An 11,214-nucleotide genomic window follows, 5' to 3' on the forward strand; every position below is an offset into this window, starting at 1 on the left:
AAGGTATTTGTTAGGGGAAGTTTGTCTAAATGCTGTGACAGAGCAATATAATGTTGAAATATAGTTAAACTTGAAATTGAAACTTGACAAACACATTTCCAAAGCTTTCCTGTGAACTAGACACGACTGAAGAAATAGAGGGGATTTAAGTTAACAACATCTGGTATGAACAGAAAACCGGCAACAAATTAAATATGATGAAAAAACAGACCAAAGCAAAAATATAGAAAAGGCAAAATAATATATATTTTTTTTTACAAATCTGGTGAAATATTTCAGACAACTTAAAGAAAATTTTGAAAAAAAGTCAAATAATTATAAGTTGTGATAAAACGTTTTTTTAAGTATCAAAACTAGTACTTTGCTGTCCAGCAGGTGACATGATGCAGTAAAGAACACAGATGTGATTAATTTCTCAGAATATTTCAAAATGTCTCTTCTCACATGAACGTTGATGTGATTTCTGATGACAGTGACGACCTGCTGGTTCTGGACACAGATGCTCTCTCCAGGAGGCCCATCTTCCTCATAATCTGCAACAAGCTTTTCCTGAACTTCTCTCCGACAAACGCATACAGCACCGGGTTGACACAGCTGTGCAGCAGGCCCAGACTCTGAGTGGCAAACATGGCCTGATCCACTGCCATCCTCGCCGGGCACCGGTACGGCACTATCTTTGCCCTGAAGAACGTGTCTGCCATCACTGCAATGTGGTACGGCATCCAGCAAAGCAGGAAGGCGACTACCACGAACACAATCACTCGCATGGCGCGCTGCCGCTGAAATCCCCCGCGGATGTGAAGGAGGCGCCGGATTGTGACGCCATAACAGGGCAGCATGATGGCCAAGGGGATAAAAAAACCCAAAGTGTGGCGGAGGATTCTGGTGGCCAGCCGCCACACGTCAGCACTGATGGGATCATACTGCTCGGCACACACAATTTGACTCGAGTTTTGAGATTGGAAGGAGGAATTTAAAAGCCCTGGCAGAGACAGAAGCACTCCAACAGCCCAGACAATGGCGCACACTCCCCAGCTGACTCGCTGTCTGTTAGCCCTGCGCGCCTCCATGGCCCGCACAATCACCATGTACCGGTCCATACTAATGCAAGTCAGGAAGAGGATGCTGGAGTAGAAGCTCAGCTCTTGGAGGATGGTGACGATTTTGCACATGGCGTCTCCAAACACCCAACCCATCGTAACAGCCGTGGCCCAGAACGGGAGGGTGATGGCCAACAGGAGGTCGGCGACTGCCAGGTGGAGGAGGTAGAGGTCAGAGGGAGGCAAGGACTGCTTGCTCAGGCCGATCACCAGCCCCACGACGAGGTTTCCAGGAATGGCCAGCAGAAAGATGATGACATAAAACACGCTGACAACGACCGTCACTCCATCTGGGACGGTGAAGGGGTCGCAGGGCTGCGTCTCGGGGTTTACGATGAACTCCGTGTCATTATAAGTAAAGTTGAGTTCATCGTAAATTGAGCCAAAGTCTATAATAAAAGCAGATGTGTTTGGATCTGAGGATAGCAGCACAAATACAATTTTAGTAAATACATGTCACTATCATAAACCTAATGAAAATACTAAATGTACTTTTTAACAGATCAGACTGTCCACATGCAACAGGCTGTACATACAAAGTCACCACAGGGGAGACCAGGGTCAGTTGGCACACTTTTCACTCTCTTACATATTTCTCTGGCATAATTTATCTCATTCCAACGCATTCTCACTCCCAACTCGTAACATATCACTGCATTTTTCAGTGGACTTTTGACATCTAAATGTGATGCACTAGGTATCGTGGATGAGTCTGTTGTTGACATTCTGGGATGTTGTGTCTATTTATGCCTGTTACATGCGTTGTGTGTTTCAAAATACACAATTTCTGCTTGTAGCATACAGTCTTTTTCAAAATTAACGTACAACGTCGGTAAAACAGCTGTTGTTTACGTTTATTTCCTTGTGCAACAAACGCACACAGTTAGATTTAGAGAAAACATCATAGTTTGGCTTCATATTCATATGGGAAGCAAACAGCAGCCTCCCAGGCGAAAGTTGAGTGTTGGCTGGACTCGTCCATCAACCCCCTTCCACTCCCCCTAAATGGACTTTCCAGTTCTAGAAGTTTTGTTGTTGTCTGTTTTAAATTGACACCGTCCCGCGGCATTGCATACTGATAGTCATTAAACAACCAATATAAACAATTTAATCATTTAATTTAAACAAGAACCGGAAAGCATAAATATTTAATGGAAGACTTTTTTTTTTTTTAAAGCAAAATTTTAAAAAATAATCCACAGGAATGTCTGATCACTTTTTTCATTGATAATCAATAATAATAATAATAATAATGATGATATGAAAATTATTTTTAATGTCTCAAAATACAGGTCAAAACTTTTACTTTTACAGATGATTGGCACATATAGCAGCAAACCACAGAATCAGTGCGCCAACTAACCTCGCTCACGTGACTCAACTTTGTGACAAAATTGTTAGTCATGTTACCATCAGACTTTTAAATCTTATATCAAATTGTAACTGATTCCTTTGTCTATTAACTAGGAGTAAAACATTTCAACTATATCTCTCTCACACGGTTTTATAATACCATTAGTCCACAGACCACTTAAAAAAAACTTTCTTTAGTCTACCGTAACACTGAAATATTAACCCTCCAGAAAGTTGGTGACTCTCAGATATTTTAACATAAAAGATGAGTGCAGGTCAAGAAAGCAAACATTTTGATGTTACATTTTTGTGTCTGTGACCTTCAAAAGATCTGAAAATAGCTGTGTGCCAACCAACCCCAGTCTCCCCTACAAGACACAAACTAACATGCTGTTCAAACATATTTCTTACAGTGTTAACATAACCTGGGGGAAAAAATAGCATGGAACCATAAAACATATTATTTACTCTTTTGAGAATAAAAATGAGGCAGCCTGAATTTCTCTAAATGTTAAAATAATCTCTGTCAGGGTATTAATTTGCACACGCTCAATTTCTATTATTACTATTTCAGAGAGGAATTACGGGCTTCCCATTGTAGAGCTGCCTGCTTGTTAAATACATGCATTGATCAAATATCAATCAATATAAGAAAGTTATTCTGAGGATGAAATTACTCACCAGACATTGTGGTGTCTTCTTTATGGGAGGCACTGTGTATGTCACAAGGAGACAGGGAACAAACGATGTACTTCTCGACACTCCTCCTATCACCAGTAACCATGTGCCCACTTTCCTGTTTGCCTCACATACACAAAATCTGATTTGCTCAAGAATTCAAAACGAATATATAATTTTACATACATTAAAAGAAACACCACATCTTTAAAACAGAGTAGGAGGCTGTGTTTAAGGTCTTATATTTTATAGGTAACTACACTATTGACATTTTTAATATTAAAAGGTATGTTTATTTAAATCTTTAAAAATGATTTCTTTAAATTGAGTGTGACAAAACATACTATGATATTACAAATGTCTTAATATTTTAAACTTGATCTTTTTCTGTTTTTATTTATTTTAACTTCTCAGCATATTTGTGTTTGTTTATACATCAGTGAGACTTTTTTTTTCAATAGTCATTGTTAGGTTATTTCTTAGCCACGGTGCTTCCCTCTATACAAACCCATGCCTGAATCATCCCTGTCATGAGATGTGCTGTCACGCTGTCAGCAAAATCGAAAGGGAAACCATTAGTTCATGAAAGACTTATGACTTCAAAACAAATCACTAGATGCATTATCAACATATATAAAAAACGTGGCACGACAAAATGCTCAATTTTGCCTGATTTTCCAACATTCTCAAAACCTCTGATGTCTCTGTTTAGATTAAGAAATTTATATATAAAGAAAAAAATGTGCATAACACTTCCCTACATTTTTTTTTATATAAGGTAAGTTATTTGTTTTACAGAACATAATCTACACCAGCTGATGAAGGCAGCAAGTTCAAACCTCGATCTGGGCCTCCATCAACATGAGGTGAAATCTAAAATATCACATTATGTGACTACATTTCTGATCAACTGCTGCTGAGAGGAAGTCCCTGGCTCATGACATACATCTGTGTTGACACATGAGCACCGAGCATGACATTTCCTGCCACACTTCTCATGTGTTTCAACTTCCAGTGTCACAAGTATTGCGTTTTTTTCACAAGTGGGATTACATAAACATGTTTTGAACATGTGGGTCAGAAAAATAATTGGGCCATGAAACTTCAGGACTGGGGTTTTTAGATGAAAAATGTCCCTATGGTCCTTCGTTGCCCTCTCATTAAATGCAGCACAGAAAACAATGACAGGCGGTTTTGTTTCTATTCCATCACACTTGACCGCTTATGTTATTTGAGAAAAAAATAAGTTTCCCTTTTTTCTCAAAGAACAGAGCTGTTAATTAATCCTTTGAAACCAAAACCAAAAGTGGCTTGAGTTCTTTAAAACCATAGGAAGGCAAAAATTAAGGGAGAAATGTCCCAAAAAATACAAACAAAAACATTTCCTGAAATTTGTAAATTAAACAAAAATAAAATAACTTAAAAAAAGTTTTAGTAATAAGTTATTTAAAAAATTCTGCAACTTAACTTTATGTATGTATGTAAATGTTTATGACTATTAATTTTTTTCCCCCCAGAATTTTTTTTCTTAACCTACTAATTTCTTGCAATTCCTAAATTCCTTCCCAATTTCCCTCTTGAAGAAATTAAAGACCAGTTTTTTAGGATTAAAGATTCAAATACATGTGAAAGGTGTCTGAAAGCAGCAAAAGACAGATGATGTCGCTCGAGTTTTCAAAGGGTCAAACTAAAAAGACTGTAAAATGTGTACACATTTACTCTCACTTGAACAGCATCTCCACAGCTCTACAGGTTTGGATGCACTGAACAGGAAGAAAGTGTGTTTAAGATGAAATGGGGCAACATCGACACCCAGAGGCCTTGACATTTAGGTGCTTGGTGCAACAAAGGATATGAAGAAACACGGGGTTTGAATGTTTGCAATGCATTGCTTCAAAATGGAACACTAAACATAAAAGCTTTTGGTTTATAAACATGTGACAAAGGAAGTGAAATAATTTCACCACAGCCTGCATAAAAAGAGAAAACAAGTACACAACCCACTACTGAGATAGAGCACATATTTTGGAGTGCCTTCCAGCAATGTGGTGCATATATACAGCCACTAGATGGTGCCATAAAATTAAAATGTCACATGAAATTTAAGGAGGCTTATATAAAATGTGATCAGGATAACAAATCCGTTCGGAACATGTCAGATCTGTAGTGGTCAGTTGAAGGGATTTATAACATTCTTGTGTTGGGGTTTGACAATGCCACAAGTATTAATAGTACCAAACTGTAAAGGGTTTGAACAAGGACTAAAATCAATAAACACTTTTTACTCAAGGTCCTTGCATATGAACAGTCCCAATTTGTGAGTAAAAGCCATATTACTGATGTTTTATACCTTTTTAAGTGCAACATATCCAACTTGAGACAACTGATTGCCATTAGCAGTAACTTACAGACTACATGTGGCAGCAGAATTACTGTAAAATTTATTTGGTGAACGGTTTTACCAGTATTTAAGTGGTCCCACCTTGATCAAGGTACAATTGATGGCAAAAAAAAAAGTTTTATGAAAAAAAAAAAAAAAACAATTTAATGTCAGTCTACCTACCCATCATTAAAAATTCTAAACTAACACCTTTCCTTTCACAAAGTCACTTCGGATACATTTACAGGGAGAGAGAGGGAGAGAGAGAGAGAGAGAGAGAGAGAGAGAGAGAAGAGAGAGAGAGAGAGAGAGAGAGAGAGAGAGAGAGAGAGAGAGAGAGAGAGAGAGAGAGAGAGAGAGAGACCCTTTGAAGAATTTTGTGCATTCAGTCCATGAACTCACTTTCACCAACTTAAGGCCTTTTCCACCAAAGAGCTGAAGTGGATTTCCTGATTTAAATGACAGCCAAGTTTGCCGCGACATAAATTAAGAGCAGAAAGTGCATCAAGTGTTCAAGTAGGGTGTGTAGTTTTGAAAAAAGCATAACAGGGAGGGGGGCTTAGGACAGTGTATGGGGGCAGGAAACACTGGCACACAACTGGCGATTTGCAGTGAGATTTCGAGGACACGGCTGTGGACTGAGAAGGCTAACCACAACTCAACCACCAAGGCTCGACTATATGAGAAGTCCTGCTAGTGCATCAAGTGGTAGATCACAATCACACTGTGCTGCTTACTGAGAGCGCTATTCGTCCTACGCGCGACATACGACACATTTACAGTAACTATGTTAGCCTGTATAAAAATGATGCAAGCAGTCCCTAATTTAGTTCATTTTGAGAGCCAATACAGTCTGTAAAGGGAAAGGGCAGAAATGTAAAAAGAAAAGAAAAAAAAGGGTCAAGGGGAAGTGGGGATGTCCATAGTTTTTCCACTTGATTCCCCCCCCAACCCCAATTTCATCTTTTGGCACGCCGTGGGTCCCTGCCATTGCTAATGGTAACTGAAGACTTTGCAGCTGTTGGGGGTCCTGCAGCGGTAGCCGGAGGCGCTCCGTTGCCAGGCGTCCGCCCGTTGGGTCGCCCAATGCTCCCAAATGCAGGGTCACGGGGGGCACCAGGGGGTGGGTTGTTGTTGGCAAATGGCGGCATGGCACCATTACCTGTGGGTTGAGAAATACAGGTAATTTTCTCTGAGAAAAAAAACTTGTATCATTAGGTCTTGTGTACAGAAGACATTCCGACATAAAAGTCACTGTTTCTACTGTCATCAGAGAATCCACAAATATTAATAATTCCTAACTAATGAAGGCTAAAGCCCATTAAGCTGTTTGGGGATTCAGACTCCTGGTGTTGTACATGCTGACTCACTGTCACACAGTCATGGCTCACTGGGACAGCTGAAAAGAACACAGCGAACACCTGTGCTTTTCCTACAATGGCAGGTGAGAATATCTGCTGTGACAAAGGCCTGATGAAGATAAAATAGGTCACTTCACTACTGGTCACATTTTAAATTCATTGATTCAATTTTGTTGAGTCTATATATGTTATGTACATAATGAGGAAAGCGGACTTGTAGTGCTGGCACGCTACACCAACATTCTTCAGTCATTTTGTACTGACACTGTTGATGAGTACTATTCTACAGAACATGTACACCCTTGCTGTTTCCTGTTAGTGATGACTGGTAGAGCAGTGATTATTTGCATAAAAGAAAGATACTAACCTGGTGGCGCAGGTGTACCTGAATTCTGATTTGGCGGAGAGTTCCCCCTCTGATTCTGGTCTGGTTTACCCTGTAAGTGGAAGAGAATTTCCCTTTTAAAGCTACAGTCTGCAAATTTCATGAAAATTATTTTGTCACATTTGCTGAAACTGTCACTATATTCTGATGCATGAGACAGATAATCTGTGAAATAAAACCATGTCCCTCCTGCTTTTTATACTGCTTCTAATGAAACTGATTGTGACTCTAAACCACCAATCACAGCTAGAGTCTGACTACGCTTTCAATCCTATCTGTCACTTCTTGTGAAGCTCTGATCAAATAAGAAACAAGATTCTGCACTGCATTGCTTATTTCTCACTTCTAATGTTTTCAAAAACATATTTTAGTGTACTGTTAAGCTGTAAAATGAGAATGTTTGCTCCAAGAAGTAGGCAGTGTCTTGTGTTGCCATGACACTTTCTAGCATAGCAGCCAGGTACCAAATTCTCATTTCATAGCTAAACAGTACATTTAAATATGTTTCTGAAAAGATGTGAAGTGAGAAATAAGCAAGACAGTAACAGAATGTTGACTGATATTTGTTCAGCGCTGCCTAGTTTGACCACAGTTCTTGAGCAGTGATTGACAGCTGCTTTAGAGACTCTTAAGCTCTGATTGGTTGTTTTTGTTCTCTACCAGTAATGTTCATTTGTCTTTTAATTCAGTCTTGATCCAACTTAGTATAATTATTAATATTTTGTGTTAACAGCTTTTATTTTGTTGTTGTATTTTTCTAATGTTTTTTCCTCTAATCTCTTGTTCAATTCTACCTTAATTCTTGTCTTGTAATAACTCAGCATTGTTGTTTAGCTTCTCTTTGTTATATTGCATCTGGTTTTTTTTGCCTCTGCTTTACTTTGATTGTCAAAACACTTTGTAAACTCTTTAAAAGTTTTTAAAGGTGTGATTTAAGAAAAATTGTTAATGTTTTCTAAGTTCTACATTAACACCTGTCCACCAGACTGACACAATTCAAGGTCATTAAACAACAATATGTTTAAAGGAGGGACTGGAATGACCAGTAATTGGGCTGACTATCTTTTTCAAAAGAATTTCCTGAGCTAAGTGTTGTAACTTTTTTTGTGAAGTACTCCTGTCATGGACACCTGAGCAGCAATTGCAAGAGAACTGCAGGGGGCTGACATTCTGTTAGTGACAATTTGGGAGTGGGTGCATGGCTACTTACAGATTTGTTTTGCTGGTTTGTTTGGGCTAGCAGCTCTGGGTTTGGTTCACTGAAGTTGGGCACTTCTGAATACACCATGCAGAACCTGTGAAGACAAAAGCAATGTTTTAAGATTCACAAACTGCATTGAAATTGGAATTATAGTTTAAAACAATAATGCGTCTGACAATAAGGCTTTAAGATTTAGATTTTTTTTTTCCTTCACAAAGTGCCCAGGAACTTTACTGAGGTAAAATACATTTGTGTCCAGTCACTCACTCTCCAATCTTCTGCAGATCCCCTCCTCTTCCAGTGTATAGGGTCAGGCAGCCTTTCCATATGGATGCATAGCTAACACAGAAATCTCGAAGTTAAATCTTGTACAAACAAAAGATCATTTAAAAGTCACAGAATACGAAACAGGTACATGGCCACCTGTTAAATTCAAGTATTTGCATGTGCAGTGATCTGTCAGTAACAATATACATTTAAAGTTAACTAAGCAATTCCTTTTCACGTCATCAGTTTCCTGTATGGGAACAAGCCTACCCTCTGGTCAACTTGATGATGTCCCCTGCCTGAATAAGGCTGCCGAGCTCGTCCCAAACTGAGATGGCGATGCTCCCGCTCTTGTCTGCCACCTTGCACGAGCGCACCTCATGACCATCTTTCGTTTTGGTCACTCGTCCTAATAGAATAAAGTATGGATAAGTTAGACAACGGTAGACTTCCTCAAAATACTTCTACACGGAGATACACAAACTAGAGTTTTCAAGTCCCAGGTGACGTTATTTTTTTTTTTTTGCTGTCCCCTTAAAACAAATCACACACGAGTTGATGATATGGAGAGAGACGCTTCAGCGTCACGGTCCAACTAACTTACCTATTTCCAACACGATGAAAACGATATTCAGATTTTTCGACCCCGGCTTCACATCCTTAATCAAAAACAGGGCCTCGCCTGCCGCGGTTGCCATTTTAGTCGCGAAGAAAAAACAATTACTGTTCGTTCCCTGTTAGTTAAACTCAGTGGGAGTAACGTAAACGGCTGGCTGTCGTTACTTTGCAATGGGTAGCGACACCGTTAGCTTCAGCTAAGCTAACTAATTAGCCTGTTAGCTAAATGCTAACTTCACACTACTTCAAACACTAACGTTGTCGTCACCGCTGTTAGATGTAAAGACCAGCTTCTAAAGTAGTCGACCGTATTCAAGCCAACCACACTTAAACCTGACATTGGATGAATGAGCCGAAACCTGACATTTAACGTTAACTGCCCTCTTCTAAACGGCTAGCAGGGTGGCCAAATTTGCTTACCGACTAGCTCTGCTAAGGAACACCTCGCCAGACGTTGTCTTGTCCCTACTGAATGCTAGTTGCTAGTTAGCTCGCATTCTTTCGATTTCAGGATATGAATCTCCGAACATATATCTGTTCACGGTTATCGCCATCATGGCAGCTTTTCACATAACGGAAAGCTATGGAGCCAAATAGCTCAACAATGTAGCTACACGATTAGAACAAATGTCCAACACATAAATACAACACAAATAGTATTACTGGGCTGAAAAATCCAGAATCCCGAGTGAAAGCTGATGTGTCTATTTTAGCAAAGACCGCTCCACTGGCTGCAAGTTATACCAGAGCTTGAGAAATGTCTGTATTGCCAACTATTTGAAGACAAGTTATCTCCGTAATTTAAACAGCTCCACTTTACGTTAATATTTTCATATCGATCGCATTTCCTTTGTGTGCCTCTTTGCTCGCGCGCAGTCTGGCCAAATTCTTTGTCTTATAAAACCTGTGTGTCTATCTCTTAACTGTGACCCCTGTAAAGTTTAGTTGTTCGAAAAGCCTTATGTTAAATGCCCTACTTATATATGCCTTAACACTAAAGCTCTAAAACACTGTCTAAAATCTGTACAGGCTGTTCACTGCACGCTTTCCCCCTGCTTCAACAATGCTCCAAAAACTACGTCAGAACTGACTGCTGGCCATATTTATACTACCCGGTCGGTTCCATTATTCTGCTAAGGGCAGGGGTACACGCATAGAAATTTCCTTTTGTGTGCGCTTATACAATCGATTCGACAGTTAGTGACAGTCACTGGGCGTGTATTTGTAAATACAATGCAATCACAAATAAAAGCAGACAATATGCTGACATGTGGACAGAAAGGAACGAAAGTAGTTGGTTTGTACCATGATTTGTACCAAATGAGTTCCATTCACAAACAACGCGAGAAAAAAAGAGAGCACATGTGAGAGTTCAGATGAACTCTGGCGAAAATATGTAACATGAAGCCACACTATCCATTTATTTTATGTCATTGCGGCTAATTGTTCCTACACTTATTAAGGATCCTTTTTAGGCCCGCGTGACTTAAAAGTTCGTCGGAGCGCAAATTACGTCCACATGGTAAATAAACAGCAGTGACCTACATGAAAAAGTCGTTACAGAATTATTCATGTTTGACTGTTTCAACTGTGTTCCATGTTCCAAATTAAAAGAAAGTACGTCACGAACAGGATTCGAACCTGTGCGGGGAAACCCCATTGGATTTCGAGTCCAACGCCTTAACCTCTCGGCCACCGTGACGATGTAACATAGTGGTGTCACGACGAATGTTTTTATCAAGAATTTAATTCAATTTGATTCAAATGTGCGTGTTCCTGGCCCGTTAATGGTAGTGGTGCTACTGATAATGGTGATAGATACTGTCGTGGAAGACGTAAGGACTGTTATCTTGACTCCGGACACAAGAGGG

At 39.6% G+C, this 11,214-nt stretch overlaps 2 protein-coding genes and 1 non-coding gene across 4 annotated transcripts; all 3 read right to left on the reverse strand.

The window, feature by feature from the left end:
* Positions 1-239: 239 nt before the first annotated feature.
* Positions 240-3,363, reverse strand: LOC121949012 (C-X-C chemokine receptor type 2-like). 2 transcript variants are annotated; one of them, XM_042494598.1, is made up of 2 exons: positions 3,135-3,363; positions 240-1,489 (listed from the first exon to the last, which is right to left on the reverse strand). In XM_042494598.1, exons 1-2 carry the CDS (start codon positions 3,235-3,237, stop codon positions 441-443), a joined length of 1,152 nt encoding a protein of 383 aa, XP_042350532.1. In that variant the 5' UTR covers positions 3,238-3,363; the 3' UTR covers positions 240-440. The 2 variants fall into 2 exon arrangements, with proteins under 2 accessions (XP_042350532.1, XP_042350531.1); XM_042494597.1 differs by having other exon boundaries at positions 240-1,516; positions 3,135-3,362.
* A 2,631-nt stretch (positions 3,364-5,994) lies between these two features.
* On the reverse strand, positions 5,995-10,399 carry nabp1a (nucleic acid binding protein 1a). The gene is made up of 6 exons (XM_042495155.1): positions 9,330-10,399; positions 8,996-9,134; positions 8,726-8,797; positions 8,468-8,552; positions 7,240-7,309; positions 5,995-6,673 (listed from the first exon to the last, which is right to left on the reverse strand). Exons 1-6 carry the CDS (start codon positions 9,421-9,423, stop codon positions 6,471-6,473), a joined length of 663 nt encoding a protein of 220 aa, XP_042351089.1. The 5' UTR covers positions 9,424-10,399; the 3' UTR covers positions 5,995-6,470.
* Positions 10,400-10,963: 564 nt separating this feature from the next.
* trnas-cga lies at positions 10,964-11,045 on the reverse strand. The gene has a single exon. It is a non-coding gene; the product is annotated as a tRNA-Ser (tRNA).
* Positions 11,046-11,214: the final 169 nt, after the last annotated feature.

Source organism: Plectropomus leopardus, chromosome 10 (genome assembly GCF_008729295.1).
Source record: "Plectropomus leopardus isolate mb chromosome 10, YSFRI_Pleo_2.0, whole genome shotgun sequence".
NCBI lineage: Eukaryota > Metazoa > Chordata > Actinopteri > Perciformes > Serranidae > Plectropomus > Plectropomus leopardus.